Source organism: Neovison vison, chromosome 1 (assembly GCF_020171115.1).
Source record: "Neovison vison isolate M4711 chromosome 1, ASM_NN_V1, whole genome shotgun sequence".
Lineage (NCBI taxonomy): Eukaryota > Metazoa > Chordata > Mammalia > Carnivora > Mustelidae > Neogale > Neogale vison.
This window is the reverse complement of record NC_058091.1, coordinates 227,595,741-227,616,112: the sequence shown is the minus strand read 5'-3', so window position 1 is coordinate 227,616,112 and position 20,372 is coordinate 227,595,741. Positions and strand designations below refer to the sequence as shown.

At 38.0% G+C, this 20,372-nt stretch overlaps 1 protein-coding gene across 10 annotated transcripts in view; it reads right to left on the bottom strand.

The window, feature by feature from the left end:
• Nucleotides 1-20,372, bottom strand: part of PDE4D (phosphodiesterase 4D) — a 1,300,895-nt gene that overhangs the window by 728,077 nt on the left and 552,446 nt on the right. For 2 of the 10 annotated variants that reach the window (XM_044224282.1, XM_044224351.1), the window contains exon 3: nt 2,951-3,387. The exons of the other annotated variants lie outside the window; for them this stretch is intronic. In XM_044224282.1, the coding sequence (XP_044080217.1) occupies nt 2,951-3,216 (266 nt within the window). In that variant the 5' untranslated portion in view covers nt 3,217-3,387. The remainder of the gene's footprint in view (nt 1-2,950; nt 3,388-20,372) is intronic. 10 annotated transcript variants of the gene reach the window in all.

Below are 20,372 nucleotides of genomic sequence, written 5' to 3'. Positions count from 1 at the left end.
TAGAGCAACATGATTACCTTACTTAAATGCCTTCCAATGGGATTTATTTTTTCAACTAGAGGGCTAATTATTTCAAACCAAAGAACAGCTCTTATTCAGTTCTTTCATCAGTATGTACAAATTAAACACTTTCAATAAACCTCAATAAACTTAAAAATATTGGAAGGACAAGAATAACAGGCACAGTAACCAACATTCTGAGGTAAACATATAAGGCATGTATTTAAATGGCTCATCATCTAACTTAGGAGGAGCAAAGGATTTGAGTGTGGTAGTGGTAGCAGCAGTTTAGGTAGCAAAAAATGTAAATACATCAAATACATCAAAACAGAAATTTTTTTTAAATTCTGCATAGTGTTTAGTCCAAGTTATGAAAGCACAGGTAGAATATTTGTGGTTTTTTTAAGATTTTTTTTTTTTTTTTGTCAGAGAGAGAGCACAAGTAGGCAGAGAGGCAGGCAGAGGCAGAGAGAGAAACAGGCTCCCTGCTGAGCAAGGAGCCCCATGCAGGACTTGATCCCAGGATCCCAGGATCACGACCCAAGCCAAAGGCAGCCGCTTAACCGACTGAGCCACCCAGGCATCCCTAAAATAATATTTGTTAAAAGATACCTATGGAGGGGCGCCTGGGTAGCTCAGTGGGTTAAGCCGCTGCCCTCGGCTCAGGTCATGGTCTCAGGGTTCTGGGATAAACAGAGTCCCATATCATATCGGGCTCTCTGCTCAGCAGGGAGCCTGCTTCCCCCTCTCTCTCTGCTTGCCTCTCTGCCTACTTGTGATCTCTGTCAAATAAATAAATAAAATCTTAAAAAAAAAAAAGATACCTATGGATATTACAAAAGTCTTGGGGATCATTGAACCAACATGAGGATGTGAGGTACTCTTTCCAACTCCCTTGCTGGATGCTTTTAGTCCACAAAAGATAGGAGGATCCTCCTGAGTTACTGAGAATGATATTATGATTTTTATTTTCCATTTCCATTGCTCTTTTGATGCCTCCTTGATCTAGCTGAGACATGATATACCAAAATAAGATATCGTTAGAAAATTGTGCTCTTGGTGTTTCCCCAAACAGCACCAGAAAGGAAGTGCCAGAAATTTCAGAAGAAAGCCCGTCTTCATGAGATTTCCTGCCTTCCTTACATCTCAACATGTCTAAATAGTTCAGATAACCTTCAGATGAACTCTAGGTTGCTTCACTCAGTTGGAAATCAAGCAACCAAGCTGAGGCTTATCTATTCAACATGAGTACAATTTAGGAAGTATAATTTTTTAAAAGTATCTCAACCAAAAGGGACATTGGATATCAAAATTCTGGTTTCATGAACCAGAGTCAGCTTTCCTGCTCTGGCACCCTACTCTGGCCTGATTCTTTATAAAATATGCATAAAACAAATTCACCCATTATAAAGAAGGTAACAATATCCATACGGAAAATAAATAAGCAACTTTCCTGCTCTGGTCTGAAGCCATCACTCTCCTCAGAGCATCTCCCAGGGTTTAACTATGTCTTTTACCCCATACTTAACCTCTAATTTTTTCAACAATACCTTATTCAGAGAAAAGTGACTTTTCCAGAATTTCTTTTTAAGCTTGGATAATGCATGGTTTTTCTTACCTCCCCTATGAGCATTTTATCTAAATAACACAGAAATGCCATCTAGTTAAAATCCTGGAGGAAATAAGAACACTTCTCCAGTGAGAGATCTAGCTATCTGAAATTAAAATTCTAAGGCTGGACATCTCTTTGGGTGGGATATGTATTTCCTTTGTCATCTATTTTCACCTACGATGTTAATAAAGTCCAGGGTATGGCCATGTTGCTAGATTAGAGTTTGACCCTCTCTACTTCTTGCTGCCTTTTTCCTAGAAGTCTTATTTCTGATTTATTTATTTCTTTGATTTGCTTTGCCATTTCTGGCATGATCTTTGGTTTTCTATGGAAAAATTATATTGAAAAAAATCAATTTCCCAACTACCAGATTCATTATGTTTTGTTTCAGCTGTTTTCTTTCTCATAATATTCATTTTACCAAAATGTGCAGGTAGTGTACAGAACCTACTGCTACCTAAAATAAACCAAATTATGTATCACAGACAAACCCCTCCCCCACACACACCATCATAGCTTAGAATTGCCTCTCCTCAGGCAAAACACTATAATGAGCTTAGACAATAGTAAATTTTAATATTTGCTTTTATAAAAGCTGGAAAATATCAGGACTCATCTAAAAAATTAGGTGAAAATATGCATAAAAATTCACCTATTATAAAAAAAGGTAACAATATTCACAAAGAAAATAAAAATATTGACAAAACACAAAATCCAAAATCAAAGAACACAACAATATTACCAAGTAACAGCCAGAAATTTCCTGCACAGAATTCCTAAACCCTTTCTTCTTTCCATTGGAAAGACATGTTTGAGTTTATAAATACATTAAAATCAGTAGCAAAGGAGGGGCTTAAGGGGGCACACCATTATACACACAGCACACAGTCTCTCCACACACATCTCTGTTCAACTGGGTGTTATGCAGAAAGGAGAACAAACTATGATTTTCCTCCTCTCCTTTCTGGTCCTTTCTTTCCTAGGTAGTTACAGGACCTGGCAGGGATATTAGCTTATGAAATCAAAGAAACGCCACCACATCGGTATGGAAGTAAAACTGCATTCTTATTTGACATCTGGAATCCAATTTTCCTGTAGGAACTTGCAATGGGAATTGAACTTTGGGAACCACCCACTTCAAGGATTCCCAGTCTAAAGGATTGCTGCTTTGACTAGGACAACTGTGGGATCCCTTGGTAAGGTACAAGACTTCCCATAAATCACAGGTAAGGAATGATGAGAGTCCTCCCTCCCTACCCACACAAGTGAAAGGGCGGGAGGCGCACAGATCACCAGGTGGTAACCGCCACCAATTCCGGTCAGCCTCGCAAACCTTACCACGTATGTGCCACCGTGAAACGCCGCTGTTTAGGGATGTTGCTGCTGAGAAGCATCCTCCGCAGGAGCCTGGGGGAATTTCTCGGAGAAATCACTGGAGAGAGCTTAGGAGAGACCGATTTCCTGGCTGGCTTGGACTTCTCCTGCTGCAACAGGTTTTCCCGCAAGGATTTCACAAGGTCCTCATTCAGCCAGGGGTTTGGACAATGCGGATTATCCACTTCAGGTACTGTTAAGGTGTCCGGGCTTGTCGTCTGCTGAGCCATTTTCCGGGTCAACTTTGTACAGTTGGCGACAATCCAGGGCAACGTGGTTCCCTGGCGTCTTTCCAGTGGCTGCTTCTCTGAGAGTCCGGGGAAACGTCCAGAGAAGCAGGTCCGATCCAGCTGTTGTTAGTTCATTTGGTCGCCTGCCTCAGTCTCTCCGTGAAGGTGGGGCTGGGTGTAGACGAGAAGAGCGCACTCCTCAGCGGAAGCCTGTTAAACGTCACCCCTCCTCTGCCGATCCCCTGCCAAAGATCACTGACGAGCTAGCAGGGCAGGGGAATATGGAGGGAAGCCTCTGCGTTAGCCTGGCTTTGTCAGCGCTACAAAGCAGCCTGTTAAACTATTGGAACTAATGCGCCGCAGCTGCTCCAGTGACTTCTGCTTATGTACATAAAAAGTCCTGGGGGGAGGGCTTAACCATCAGATGCCTGCAGCTTGGCTGTTTGGCTAGTCTTTCCATTTGCTTATTCCTGAATCCAAAGGAAAGAAAAACTTTGAACCTGACCTTCCTCTCCCGCAAGGGTTATTTATCTGCCGTCAGTCCCCGTTCATAAAAGAAAATTGCTAGTCCTTTGCTTTTTATAAGGGAAGAATAAACAAGCACTAGCTAGATAAGGAGGAATACTTCCCTGTTTGCTAAATTCAATCTGATGCACCTTATAAGACAAATCCCAAGGAAATAAAATGGACTCTTTTTTTTTCTCTTGTTAGAAACTAAAACAAAAGGTTTTAAAATACCACATATGGAACACATTACAGGTTGCTGTTGTGTTGTACAACCTTGCTAATTATGGCTCTTTCAAAGCATGGAACAGCAGTATTTACATTCAAAAACAGTATTTGTGATCTCTTTGGATTAAAACTGATGACCTTCCAGAGGGGGATACAGTTTTCGTAAGAGTAGTTAAAAATGATTTTGAAGTTTTAATTATTACTGATGGTATACAAAACTTTATATAGTCAACTATAAAAGGGTAAAATAAATCTAGTTTTTCACAGTTATTTCCTTATTTTTCTTTTGATGTAAGATTTTCATTTGTGATCAACATGGTTTCAACACACTCAAAGGAGGTTTAAAATTAAAAAAAAATGTCTTGCCTATTTAATTTACTACTGGAAATAAATTTAAAATGTTACAACAATTCAAGTAAGTAAGCAAGTATTATAATAAAGCCTGTTAAATCTCACTGTATGGAGAATGTAAATGCAAGCCTTTAACACTGGATTGTAAGGGAGCCCAAACCTTTGCATAGAGATATCCCCAGCAGTCTAGGGATGTTACAGAGAGTTCAGGATTGAAATCAAATCACTTTTCTCAGGAACTAAGAATATTTCTTTTGTATTTTAAAAACACAATGATTTAAGAAGGAATTAAGAAATACATCCAGATAAAACAGAGAACAGAATAATCTGATTCAACTGGAGTTTTTTTGTGTGTGTGTGTTGTTTTTTGGTTTTTGGTTTTTGGTTTTGGTTTCTACGATTACTATTAGGTCAGTTTTTTCCCACCATACTCCCTCCATCGGTATTCCACCTTAAATTTAAATTCTTTGTCTTTAAATTGTTACAGAAAAAGATATGCTGAGGTTCTGTTTACAGGAGCACAGGGTCACCACCTGGTATAACTATAACAAACTAATGAGCCATACGTTCCATGACTTAATCAGAAAATCTGTTCTGCAAATACTCAAATTTTTAAAAATCAAGATGTGATTGTTCTTAAAGAATTTTCACCAGTACAAAAGGTTTCGTCACTGCTAAACTTTACGTGGCAAACAGCCTTAGTTTAAACAAGCTAAAGATGTCAATTTCTTCCTACATGTAGCGCTAAATGAGTATCCAATTTCTGTAAAGTGGGCTGAAGGACTGTTATATTAGGAGTTGTGCAAAACAGGTATGCAATGCTTGCCTTCAAAGAACTCTTACGTTAATGGAAAAGACTGGATAATACTCAGGGGCGCCTGGGTGGCTCAGTTGGTTGGACGACTGCTTTCAGCTCAGGTTATGATCCTGGAGTCCCGGGATCGAGTCCCGCATCGGCCTCCCAGCTCCATGGGGAGTCTGCTTCTCCCTCTGACCTTCTCCTTGCTCGTGCTCTCTCTCACTGTCTCTCTCTCAAATAAATAAATAAAATCTTTTTAAAAAAAAAAAAAAAAAGACTGGATAATACTCAGAAGGCACCAGAACATGTAATAATAATTATCCGGTACAGAAAAATAAAATGAAAAATGTATGCATAACAGATGAGGAAATGTTAAGGTGGAGTAAAGCTTGCAGATGGAGAGGATCAAAAATTAGTGGAAAGGAAGATGACAAAGAAGTGCCTTCCAGGATAAGGAACTAGAATGTGCAAATGCAGTAAAGAAGAAATAAGCAAGTTTGTTTGGAGAAAAAATAAATAAATAAAGCCCAGTAGTCAATAGATGTAAAACTTATTCAGGTTTGTAGAAATGAAAGAATTCAGATAACAGAATAAAGTGAGGGGGAAAAAAAAAACACACTAAACAACAAGTAGCAAGTTCATATGCCCAGCCCTCAAAATATTAGAAAAATGTCCCACTGTCTAAAAACAGTTCTAATCAGCAAACATCTATGGGCATTTATTTTGTGCTAGATACTATATGAAATGATCTAGGATATTTAAAGATTAGCTAGATGCTGTCCACGTTGTCTGGGCATTTATTATCCTGTAAATTAACTGCAAAACAATTCACATGTCAAAGTATAGCCCAAGTACCTAATGAGAGCCGGGAAGCTGAAGATACTTAATGTCTGGTTTTAAGTAGAGAAATGTGATTCTCAATGACCAAATAAAGGAATCTGAAGACTAAGAATACTATAGGCCATACAATGGAAAATTCATTGAGTTCAGGATATTCTAGGTTCTAGTTCTTCCTTTCAGTAACTTCATTTAAAAGGAGTAAAATATTTACAAGTTAGTCTTCTCATAAATGGCATGTCATGTAGATGCTCAGAGATTAGGTACTCTGTTGAGAATAACTAAGCTAAAATGGAAGATATAATAATATTCTATTGAAAATTCATTGAGGATTGTGGTAAACGAGTTCTAAAACCGAGCAAAGGCATTCTGCAAATTTCCCATTGCTTTAGTGCTTATTAAAAGACTCCACTGTAGGGGCGCCTGGGTGGCTCAGTGGGTTAAGCCGCTGCCTTCGGCTCAGGTCATGATCTCAGAGTCCTGGGATCGAGTCCCGCATCGGGCTCTCTGCTCAGCAGGGAGCCTGCTTCCCTCTCTCTCTCTGCCTGCCTCTCTGTCTACTTGTGATTTCTCTCTGTCAAATAAATAAATAAAATCTTTAAAAAAAAAAAAAAAAAAAGACTCCACTGTAGACATAGAATTAGCTGCCCTTCTTCTACAGGTTTCCCTATCCTATCATTATTAATAATATCCCAATATCTACAATTACCCTCCTGAATTCCCCAAATGATATATAGCATTCACGCAGCTTTTTGAAAATAAAATTAATTTTGTTTTGAGAATTCTTTGCCATCCTCCCTTCAAATAATCTGGAAAACCCCATAGCGTTTCAAAATCATGCTTGAAAAATCACTGCCTTAGGATATACAAATTGTAAAGTTCTGAAGATAACCAAAGGTGGGTGAGGTTTGGATAAACTGGTCATTTTCTTTGTAATAATGCAGAGGGTCAAGGGAACTCTTTCAACAGGAAAACGAAACAGTTTGCCTTCCTTTCTTTTCCTTTATAACAAAATCTCTTTAAAATGAGCTGCCAGAAACTTTTCTGAAAAACACAGTACTGAAAATGACAACCAAATAAGGCCTTTGGTTTTAACAAGTGGAAATTTGAAAGTGGGCGAAATGTTTTGACAAAAGTCACCCACGCCTAGAACAGCAGATAACATCTCTTAATTTCATAAAGGTTTTCCTAAATATCTTAATTTGTGGATTTTCTAAATTTGTTTTTTTAGATTTTTTGGATCTTCGATAATATTTATTTAATTAATTATTCACAGGCAGCAAAACAAATAAGAAATAAGATTTGTACAGGTTCTGGAACAAGGATTGAAAACTGTGCCCTTGGGGCGCCTGGGTGGCTCAGTGGGTTAAAGCCTCTGCCTTCGGCTCAGGTCATGGTCCCAGGGTTCTGGGATCGAGCCCCGCATCGGGCTCTCTGCTCAGCAGGGAGCCTGCTTCCTCCTCTCCCTCTGCCTGCTTCTCTGCCTACTTGTGATCTCTAATAAATAAATAAAATCTTTAAAAAAAAAAAAAAAAAAGAAAACTGTGCTCTTATCTAGGTAAGATATAAGCAAGGCTGGATTTCCCATAATTTAAAGGGAGCAATAGTGCAGCTAATACAAAAGGATGGATAAATTAAAGTGATTTATATGTGACTATAGAATGCATTTCATGCTTTGGTCAACTGTGTTTTTTAAGATTTTATCCATTTATTTGACAGAGTGAGAGAGCACTAGCAGGCAGAGCAGCAGGGAGAAGCAGGCTCCCCACCAAGCAGGAGCCCAATGCAGGGTTCCATCCCAGGACCCCGGGGTTATGACCAAAGCCCAAGGCAGCAGTCCAACCCACTGAGCCACCTAGGCACCCCCGCCAACTGTGTTTTAATTAGGTAAACAGTGTGTTAAAATGAGACTGCTTTTTAACCTGCCCATAGGATATAGTCTGTGGAAACGATCTGATAGTGGGAAAGTTTTTGTTATCTAGTAGTTAAGAAGAGTGTGTTTGGAACCAAAAAGCTTGTTTTGAATTCCAGCTATGATACTTACTGTTACTTGAATTCTGTGGATCAGTTCCTCATCTGGGAAACTGAATTATAATAACAGCTATTGCATAAGAATGCTGCAAAAATTAAGTATGTTAATACCCTTGATATAATGAGTTTAGAAGAATGCTTGTATACAGTAAACACCCAATAAATGCCACCTGCCACTAGATGATAGCAGGAACTTAAAAAATTTACACTCAGTAGGTATCACCTCTGTGCCAGGCACTTTGCATTGTATTTCATTAAATTCTCACAATAACTCTAAGCGTATTATTTCATTACCACTATTTTACAGATGAGAGCATAAGGAGGTTAAATGACTTGCCTGAAATTGGTGGGTGGCTCAGTCAGTTAGGTGTCCCGACTCTTGATTTTGGCTCAGATCATGATCTCAGTGTCATGATTTCAGGGTCCTGAGATCAAGCCTAGTGTCAGGCTCCCCACTCAGCAGGGAGTCTGCTTCTCTCACTCACTCTCTCCCTCTGCCCCTCCTCCTGTTCATGCATTCTCTTTGTCTCTAAAATAAATAAATATTTTAAAAAAAAATTTTAACTTGCCCAAAGCCATATAGTTCAACAGTGTCAAACCAAGACTTCATTGTCTATGAAGTACCACGGCCTCCTATTTCAACTCTACACTAAATCACCCCCCAAAAGAAAGTTGATCCAATACTTAAAATCAATGGCGGATCTTTTTACTAAAAAAAATAGTAGAGATTTGAGTGCGCTGAGCCCTTTGTCTAGTTAACACTAACTTCTGCCCTTGGCTCCACTCAGGACATACACCATGGCAACCTGTGGAGCCTGCCAAGTCATGAAATTCTTACAAAGGCATGGTATTCTAGTAAGGGCAGCTTGAGGTGGAATTCCTGAGTGTTTTTTCATCTATATGTCTGTACTTCTTTGACACAAAGCCGTTTTTATTAACCTCCATGGTAGTTTTCCAGTTTGCAAAAGCATATATTCTCAAATTATTTCATTTTAAATTTTCATTGTGATCATTTTTCATTTAGAATTTATATAATTACAAATTCTGATAATAAAATTATATGATCCCTACACTGAAAAGCACATCTGGATGTTGTGGAACAGGGCTTTTTAAATCATCATCATCATCACTCAATTTTTCCCAGATTCTGGGCTGGTTGGCAGAGATTAAAAATAGTAAAATATCTACTTGAAAATAGAAGATACACACAACCCTCTAACAAAGAAATTAAAGGATATCAAATTAATAACAGAAAAAACAATCAGTGCCTCAAGGGTTGAGGAATAACTAATATATATGTATCTTTTTTTTTTTTTAAGATTTTATTTATTTATTTGACAGAGAGAAATCACAAGTAGACGGAGAGGCAGGCAGAGAGAGAGAGAGAGAGAGAGAGGGAAGCAGGCTCCCTGCCGAGCAGAGAGCCCGATGCGGGACTCGATCCCAGGACCCCGAGATCATGACCTGAGCCGAAGGCAGCAGCTCAACCCACTGAGCCACCCAGGCGCCCAATATATATGTATCTTGACCATGTAACTTGAAGAAGCAGTGTGAGTTGAATTTGAAAAAAGGTATGTGTGGAAGAATCATTATAAGACCAGTTTGGAGGAGTAGATTATCATGGAGATGAAAGAAATGTTGGATTTTTAGACTCTTCCCTATGGAATAGTAGTAAAATTTACTTGGGATATAAACAAATAATAGAGAGATTTAAATTAAGATTAATTTGGTGGGGGGGGGCGTGTAAAGGCTGTTTGTTTAATAGTTCCAACTCAATATACATCTGTATAGAAATGGAAAGAAAGGGTCTAATGACCCAATGTTTGGAAGGATTTGTTCACGGACTATGAGCATTCAAGCCAATAGGGAAGTCAAAAATAGACTGGTCATTTCTTAACCTAATCAATTATACTTTCCATCTAATTAAGTATGGTTCACCAAATTAATTACCAAAAGGCTACTAATGTAAAAAAACTCTAAGGTTTATTAAACACAAGAAGTATATCTATCTTGATTTATAGTCGAGCTATATTTTGAGCATACAGTATGAGGTTCCCGACTCAATTTAATAAAAATATTAAATGAGGTTTTTTTCGTAGATTAAATCTAGTTAAGCGTATTTTTTCTCCTAGATTAGAACTAAATGTTAGAGATACTTCTACTGAAATAGTAAACCAGTATTTCATTTAAAAGAAAAATTATTTTATAGGGTACAAATTATACTAGCAACATTAGGACAGCATATTTATTTTATTTCTTTTTTTTAAGATTTTATTTATTTGATAGAGACTACAAGTAGTCAGAGAGACAGGCAGAGAGAGAGAGGGGAGGAAGCAGGCTCCCCGCTGAGCAGAGAGCCCCATGCAGGGCTCGATCCCAGGACCCTGAGACCAGCACCTGAGCCGAAGGCAGAGGCTTCAACCCACTGAGCCACCCAGGCGCCCCTATTTCTTTCTTTTTTTTTTTTTTTTTAAAGATTTTATTTATTTATTCATTTGACAGACAGAGATCACAAGTAGGCAGAGAGGCAGGCAGAGAGAGAGGAGGAAGCAGGCTCCCTGCTAAGCAGAGAGCCCGACACGGGACTCGATCCCAGGACTTTGGGATCATGACCTGAGCTGAAGGCAGAGGCTTCAGCCCACTGAGCCACCCAGGTGCCCCACCCCTATTTATTTCTGACAAAATAGTTGCACTATAATTTTTGTAACACTTTCCTTTCCTCCTGATCAAGTCACTTATAAAAGCTGCCAATTCTGGAACAGAATTATTCTTGGTTAGTATGCTAAAATGATACACTAGAATACCATCTCTAGTGCTCGCTTCGGCAGCACATATACTAAAATTAGAATACCATTTCTAAATAATAGCCAAACTTGAGTAAAGGCCATAGGTTTTGATGGCCACTAAGATTTTAACACATTATAACATCCTGTATTTCTGGGTCTTTTTTCAGTGGACAGACTCCAGCATTTTGCCTTCAACTTGCCGACAAAAAATCCCTATATTCTACTATATCTGTAGTAGACCATCCCCTAGCATACTGAATGACTGAAAAAGTCAGTAGCTATAAGTGAAGAACATATATCCCCTTAGCTTAAGCACTCTGCATCATGACCTAATTTGGCCTTCACAATCGAGCCACTGAGGTAGGTACTATTACCCCCATTTTAAAGTTGAGAAAACTCTGGCATGGAAGTTAGACAACTTCCTTATAGGCATACTGAACACTCAGTAGGTTAAAGAGTTGAGATGTTAAACCAGACAATCCTAGTCCAGAGACTATGCTTATAAACCACTGCTCTATAATGCTTTTGCATTTAAAAAATAAAAAGTCAACCAAATTAATAAAGGTACTCTAAGCAAAACTTATTCGTATAACTTGACATGCACAAACCTAATCTCACTACAAAATATGTTTCAACAATTTTAGAAGTGAAATGTTTCCAAAAAACTAACCAACGCCCAACAGCAATAGTATTTTTGAGACTCTGACAGGTATTTCTTCGCAATCAGAAGATCTCCAAACTCCCCAAAACTGTTCATTGTATCAGGAAAAGAAAGTGAATGCACAAAATAACTTGGGTAGACTTTCCGAGTCTTTTGCTGTTTTTGTCCACATAGCAGACATGTTAGTGAACAAAATCCAACGTATCCCAAATTCAGAGTAATACCATACAGTAGTAGTCTATTCAAAATTTGGACATCAAGGAGCACATTTCCCCATCTCCTTTGTATTCTCTCTATCCATCCCCCATGGCCCCATAGCATAATATGACTGGAAAGCCTCCCTCTCACCCTGACACATAATATCTGTTTCAGTCATTTAGTTTTTTGGATAGGGTTTTTATAAGACAAAATAGTATATTTCACCGAAAGCATCCATAATTCTGGAGTTTATAATTGTAGTTGGCAATTTACTTTCTAAAGCTTAACATATTTAGACAATGATTCCTCATAAGCCAATCGTATCTTTAGGGTGATACATTTCATATCTAACCTTTCCCAACTTGGTCATTTATGTAGGATGTTTTACAAAAGGTATTACAGAAACTGTAGTTTTATTCCCAATTTTGTAATTAACTAGCTAACTCACCTTAAATAATTTCATTCAGTTTCTGTGGAACTCCGTTTTCTAGTTAAAAGTCCTGTAACTTTCCTAGGGTTGTTTAACTTAAATAAAAAAAAGAAGAAGAAGAAGAAGGAAAGAAAACCCAGATGTGTCATTGATTTCAAGTTTTAGCTGCCATTTAAGAAAAATTGTTATCCCAAGTGCATCCCAAGGCAGTATGCTCTCCTCCATTCATCATGTAGTAACAGTATGTTTCCCAGATAATGCTTTAAAAAGAGAAACAGAAAAGATATATTCAATGTTTAAGAAAATAAGAGGGGACTGCACTAACAAGGTGCCTGACTAATGCTTTTATGGCCCTGAAACTTGTGAAAATTCCTTCCCTAACTAGGTAACAAAATTTATTCTGACATCTGAGTCACAGCTTGAGAGACAGAGTGGGAGAGCAATGCCTAAGTTAATTGAATATTTTGAATCAAATTGTTTTACTTCTAAAATAATGAAACTACAGAGCCACATATACATATTAAGTGTTATATAATAAGTCAGACTTTCTAACATTTCAGGACTTAACTTATTATTGAATAAAAGAGAAACTTATGTATTCATTTTTCATAAAGTGTGCCACATCAAAGACTAGTTTTGCCCAAATTTAATGAGCACTGAATGGGCAAAAAAACAATTTTGTGAATTTAAAAAAAAAATGGGGGGGCAGCATTGAATTCAGTTAAACAGGTTTCCTTATAGTAAGATCTCTTAGTCCTTTAATATGCTACTGTGATTTATGAACGCCAACTTGGTTGGCTCTGAATCCACCTGCATCTTCCAGCATGTTCAGAGATGGTTATTCTCAAAACCCGTACCTGGCCTTACTATAAACATCCCTCTGAACATAGTTGATAGATAATATGAACCTTCCCCGGCTTCTGGTATGCTTCTGGTATTTTCTTCTTCTGAACTGCAGTCAAACACAATGCTTTGACTGAACCAGGAGTAGTCCAGGTACTGCTTCATTCCAGTCCCTCTAGACCCTGGGTTATTGTTGTGCTCTTAGACTGAGGTTGAGTCTAAGTCCACCTTCCTTTTTAATTGGTATTCCTCCCTTAGTAAAAGGCAAAACTTTAGCAGAGGCTATGAAATAACTGAGCTGTAGGTCAAAATGACAACTTTGTTGATAGCATGCTAGTTAGAAGCTGTGAACAGGCTAAGGGGCCAAAGAAAGACTGGTCTACAAGCCACTGTTGGTGAGAAGGTGTGCAAAGGCAACTGAAGGCCAAACAAGTGCTTTTCAAGCTTTAAATTACTTAATAATCATGTGGAAACCATGCCAAAGATAGATTCTGATTCAGTAAGTCTGGGGTGGGGCTATAGTTTGGATTTCCAAAGACCCAGGTGAAGCTACTCCTGGTCCATGGAGGCCTCCTTAAGTCTTTAGGGACAAGAGTAAGTAGAGATTGGGGTGCCTGGGTGGCTCAGTGGGTTAAGCCTCTGCTTTCGGCTCAGGTCAGGATCCCAGGGTCCTGGGATCGAGCCCTCGATTGGGCTCTCTGCTCGGCAGGGAACCTGCTTCCCCCGTCTCTCTCTGGCTGCCTCTCTGCCTACTTGTGATCTCAGTCTGTTAAATAAATAAATAAAATCTTTAAAAAAAAATACCATAAACTATTTTTCCCCCAAAGGAGCACAAACACTATTAAAGACTAAATTCTTTTTTTTTTTTTAAAGATTTTATTTATTTATTTGACAGAGAGAAATCACAAGTAGATGGAGAGGCAGGCAGAGAGAGAGAGAGGGAAGCAGGCTCCCTGCTGAGCAGAGAGCCCGATGCGGGACTCGATTCCAGGACCCTGAGATCATGACCTGAGCCGAAGGCAGCGGCTTAACCTACTGAGCCACCCAGGCGCCCCTAAAGACTAAATTCTAAAAGGGAATTTTGCTATATTGGATCCACACGTTTTTTTTTTTTTTTTAAAGATTTTATTTATCTACCTGACAGAGATCACAAGTAGGCAGAGAGGCAGAGAGACAGGAGGAAGCAGGCTCCCTGCTGAGCAGAGAGCCCGATGTGGGGCTTGATCCCAGAACCCTGGGATCATGATCTGAACCAAAAGCAGAGGCTTAACCCACTGAGCCACCCAGGCGCCCCTGGATCCACACGTTTAAGACGAGGCCAAAAATGACTTAATAGAAGTTGAAAAACAAACTCCTCCAAGTGTGGTGAAATTCTTTGCCCGTTTCTACATTACTAATTAAAACTAAAAGGCAAACCTTATTTAAGACTTATAGATTATTTCCAGGATGTATTTTAATTAATTTGAAAGCATTTAATTGGACAAAATACTACATGTTACGTTCCATGGATATAAGGGAGATGCTGATCTTTGTGTATCTGAGGACACCATATTCATTCTTTTCTATGTTTACAGTTAGCTGTGACTTTCAGTCAAGTCTTCTGGGTGTACAGCATTTGTCAAGGACACTCATAATCAAGATTTACCCCCACCCAACTGACCTCTCTATTTATCATCTAAACAGTTAAAGGAGAACGTGTTTTTGCTTCCATCAACCCAGTACACCTAACCCTACATTAAGTCTATGTATAAATGTATAAACAAGTATGTGCTTTTCTTTCTGGTGCTTTCGAAGAACTTATTCTGACCTGGAAGTGCTCAAATTATGCTAAATTAATTAAATAATTATAAATTATTAGTGCTAAATAATGAAGACTAACCTGAGTTTTTTCCAAAATTATTATTTTTCAGCCCTAATAAAATAAATGTGAATACATATTATTACACTAACAATAACAAAAATATGCATTCTAGATGGTTTAATACTGTATATTTTGTAATTTTATAAACATTGCATAAAGCCAGAGAGTAATTATTTAACCCATGACAAAGGAAAAATAATGCCTGACAAAGAAATCCTTGTGCTGTGCGCATGGCGAATCCACTTCATTCTGAGCCACAGTTGTCTTGTGATCCTTGTATATTAAATGCCTAGAATATAGTGTGTTCAGCAGACATATGTTAAAGGAAAGGAAAAAAGGAGTCAATGGTTTGTGTAGTTTGTTTTAGTATTTGTTGTGAGCTTTTAGATAGCTAGGGGCTAAAAGGATGGCAGGTCCCTATCCATTTACACTGATCTACCCACTAAAAGTTTAAAATGTTTTAGAAATCCTATAGTTAGACAAGCTTCCAATTTTACAAATGCATTATCTATTCTCACTGCAAAACACTTTAAAGTTACCCAGAAATCCAAAGGTCTTATAAACCACCATCCTCAAACTCGGCCCTTAGCATAGGGAACCCTGTGACCAGCTGTGTCTCTTTCCAGCCTCTGCTGTCCATTATAGGAAACACTAGTCCCATGTGGCTATTTAGTACTTGAAATGTGGCTAATGCAACTGAGTAACACAATTTTTATTTTTTACATTTTTATTAATTGAAATTTAAATAGTCTTTTCCAGCTAACGTCTACCATACTAGACAGCAATATTCTAGACCTCCATGTGATTTCACGAATAATTATGTGCCCAGAGGAATGTATACCATTGTTTTCTGAGGCTTTTGTTTTTGAGCAGTGTGCCATGCTTAATGATCATTCTCATCATTTAGTAACTTTTTTTTCCTTCAACAAAGATCTTCCCCGTTATCTTTAGCTGAGGCACAGTATTCCATAGCAGGGCCATTTCTCAGCTCTGTTCACTGTTTCCATGTTGATGGGCATTCAGGTATCCAGTTGTTCACTATCATGTACAAAGAACTGCCTTGCAAGCTCCTCATTGGGCACACATCCCAGGAATTTTTTTTTAAATAATAGATACATAAAAGCAGGATTCTCAAATGATAAGGTATAAGCATTTTTCATTTTAATAGAACTGCCAAATTGTTCTTCAAAGTGGCTGATTCAATTTATACTCCCACCAACAGTGTTTGAGTTCCCACATTTTTTTCCTTAAACAGGATTATGCTGCCATCAATTTCCTTGCACTAGCTGTCAGACCCTTTTTTTCTTCCCTCAAGAATAACTTCTATTTTTTTTAGGGTGGAAGGAACTAACAGGAACATCAATGGCCACCATTAAAATTCACAGAAGTTGGAAAATATATTTCACTTTATTTCCAAGTCTGTGTTCAATGTTTGCTCTTTGACAATTCTAGTTGACCAAGCATTTCCCTGGAGTGTCTCTAATATGACAATATCTACACATTATAGAAGACTTTTCCAAAAGAAAAAGCATTAACTTTCTCTCTCAGTAATGTTCTGGCACTACTCAGTGAAATATGTTTTAAATTGCTTTTCCTATAATAAAGACAGATTGTGTTGTGCATTTATCCTTCTTGCCTAGACCCTGTTTTATACAACAGCATAGAATTTTCCAATGCATGACCATGACTCCATTACTATTTTGTGGAATTTTTGTCTTTCAGCAAAATTAATGGTCTAGGGGGCGCCTGGGTGGCTCAGTGGGTTAAGCCGCTGCCTTTGGCTTCAGGTCATGATCTCAGGGTCCTGGGATCAAGTTCCGCTTCGAGCTCTCTGCTCAGCGGGGAGCCTGCTTTCCTCTCTCTCTCTGCCTGCCTCTCCATCTGCTTGTGATTTCTCTCTGTCAAATAAATAAATAAATAAAATCTTTAAGGAAAAAAAAATAATGGTCTAGATAAGGACCAAATTTGTAAATTCACTGGATCCTGGTCTGACAGTAGTGTCACCGCAGCATCCTTAGGTAAATTGTTTTGTGCAACTGAAAGAGCACTTGACCAGGACTCCAGTCCTAACTCTACTGCTATTACTTGTCCTAACGCCTGAAGCAGGCCCCCTACTGTCTAGGTCTGTTTCCTTATCTCAATATTAATAGTGATGAAACAGATGACCACAGAAGTCCCCTTCACTGATAAAAGGTATTGTTCCTAAGAACAGATCACCCCCAAAATGTTAAATGTTAGTTGTGAAGATTGTGGTATTATTTGAACAAAGAGAAAGAAGTCATCAGAATGGTTTTATGTAAAATCATTAGACGCTTATTAATATGTGAGGCCAAGCATGTATGTTCGGCAAGAATACCGATGTGTATGTTTTTCTACCTATCTGGGATGTGCATTGCATGCCATCCTACTCATTCTCCAAAAGTAAGGGCCACGTGCTTAGGAAAGATTTAGGAATCACAGAGAGAGGCAGAGATACTGACCACTTGGAGAAATGTTTTACAGCGTTATATTCAAAAGACAGAACAGAAGAAGATTTATAAAAGTTAAGAGATTTTCATGCTAATCCCTTGCAAACTCTTGAGTAAATTATTCAAGTAATTAACTATGAATCTTCTATGATGCAAGTAGTAACATATGGGATTCCAATTAGATTATTTAAAATATGTATCATTTCCTTTCCAGAGTAGGTGATCATGAGGCTAATAGATGAGGGAATGAGGATCTGTGTCATATTGTACCTGGTTTTCATGAAGACATTTGACAAGTTCAGGATATACTTGTAGGCACAATGGAGCAAAGTGGGCTAAATGGATGGGTACATGGGGTCCTAAAATGTTGGACAATAGTCCCCAAAATATGTGGAGTAATAGAGTCCACATAATCCTAAAGAGCAAACACTGCCATCACATGCAGTGTTTAAACATTTTAAGATACAGACTTTATGATATATATTTCATGGTTACCATATCTGACTCTAACACAAATCTGGAAGGATGGCTCAAGTAATAGGTTAGCAGTTTCCCAAACAAGACTGATCATTACAATTTTCTAGGGGAAATGTTAAATAACAGAACCCAACCTACAACTACTGAATTAGAACCAACAGCACTAGGGCCAGGAAAATTCCTCCAGTGAGTCTAATAATCAGTCAAGTTTGAAAGTTACTATTCTAGATGATAAAATCAAACCCCAAGAATAAATATGTTTTAAAAGTTAAATATTTTTTTAAAAGAAAAGAAGAAAGAAAATCTTCACAGAGTAGAAGAGCAGATCGAATATTAAAATTAATGTGGAAAAATGTAAAATCTTGTAGCTCAAGTAAAAATGTCAATTGAGATTTATGGATATTAGATTTAACAGATCTAACAGAATCAACAGAAAACAGTGATGTCATCAAAATCTGCATTTGCAGGAGCACCTGGGTGGCTCAGTGGGTTAAGGCTCTGCTTTTGGCTCAGGTCATGATCCCAAGGTCCTGGGATCGAGCTCCACATCAGGCTCTCTGCTCAGCAGAAAGCCTGCTTCCTCCCTCTCTCTCTGCCTGCTTCTCTGCCTACTTGTGATCTCTGTCTGTTAGAAAAAATAAATAAAATCTTTAAAAAAAAAAAAAAATCTGCATTTGCAAAAGCAAGTTATGGAGAGGGCAATGGTCAGGTCAGGTCTGCAGCACGTGGATTTGTGGCACAGATGGGCCCTGCACAGTCCCAGAGAAAGACATTCACAAGTTCACATCAAAGTAGTAAAAACCTACCATGTTCTGACCAAACTGGGAAACTCTTGTCAATCTTAGGGGCCACTATTTTAACAAGTGTTTATTTTTTAAACGACATATATCCTAAATTTACACTAAGTACAAATATCATAAATGTATAGCTTGATTTTTTTAATATACATACATATGTAACCAACATCCAGATCAAGATATAGAATGTGCTTTTCTCAGAGGGGCGAATATTGCCTGAGAAAAGCACATTCTATATCTGTATTAACAGTTTTCTCCACTACTTTCTTACGTGTAGGCTTAAGTCAAGAAAACCATCAGTCCCTGATTTGAGCATTTGCTGATTTCCTTGATATAAATACCCCCATAGTCCATTTCAAGCTACCAACATGACATCACTGAACAGAGTTGGGAAGAAAAGTATAGTAGTTCACCACTATATAGTGTTTTCACCATACAGATACAACAGACAAATAAGCTCAAGAGCACAGACAATAATAAAATGTAGTGAAATAATTAGGACTGATGAGTTTGTGACTGTATTACCTTTGTTTTTAATATAATTTACTTTATTGAAGGTTTATGTAATTTAATTTTAAACAATGACATATTTAACAGTTAGCTAACCAAATTCATGAACATTTAAAAATTAGTGATTATGAGCCAGTATAGGCAGACCCTAGAACACTGATGTTTACTGGCCATTTGGATAACCCTTAACTTGAAATGCCTGTTTTTTGTGGTTTTCTACAATTGGGTTGTTTTGTTGATTTGTAAAAGTTCTCCATAGTTTTCAGATACAAGGCCTTTATCTGATATATACCGTCATAATCATTCTTAACCCTAAGTCCCACTTTTTCAGAGAGAACTTGTCAAACCCAGTATTTTGTGTGGTTAAATAAGGCCTGAAGGGGGATATGGACATCTAAAGATTATCATGAGCTCCTGCACTTAAGCCACATACTGCTTATGTTATATGGGAAAACTTCTCAGAAAAGGTTCATCATTAATTGGCATGTTTCATTATTTCACAAGCATATAAATGACCTACTCTAGTGATTACCAACCACCCACCCACCTACAGTGGGAACACCTATAAATACGGAATCATATTGTCTTGAGACTGTAAAGGAAATTAAAGACGTACTGTACTTTGTCCCTTTCACCTCATCATTATATGTTGAATGCATAATCCATGTAGCACCCTTTCTACCAAAGTGCTACAATCTATGCATTCATTTAAGAACTGGTGAATTATTAACAATTCTATTGTAACAATCATTGAGAATTTTGTGACAGTGATATGCAGTAATTAAAACCAGAAATAAAAGACAATGAAATTTAAATCCAAGTTACCTAATTAAGGTTATGACCCAGCATCTCCTTTTTGTTCCACGGGTTTATACTAGCCCCCTTCACCCCAGGCAAGTCTTCTAATACTTTGGGACTTTCCCTATTCCTACTTTCCTTCTTTCCCCAACTTCCCCTTGTTTCACGATCCTTTCCAAACTATCTTAACACCTAGATGACAGTACAAATGTGTTAATGCATTACTGCATTAGAAGTAATATAATTCACATTAACCAGGAACTGCTAGAAACAATGCCCAAACCTATGCCCATTGGATAAAAAACAATGAAGAGAAACTCAGACACCAAAAGGGACCTAATTTTGGTAGATCTCAAACTACAGAATTGCAGTTCTTAACCTTAATTGCATCTGGAGAGTTTTATCAATTTCAGTTGGTGTCCAGGCCATGTTCCAAACCAATTAAGCAAGGATCCCTGAGTGTGGGACCCAGTATCAGCATTTTTTTCAAAGCAGAGATGATTTCAATACACAGCCAAGTTTAAGAGTAAGCCCAGGTTGAGAAATACTGATATAAAACAGCATCTAGGGGTGCCTG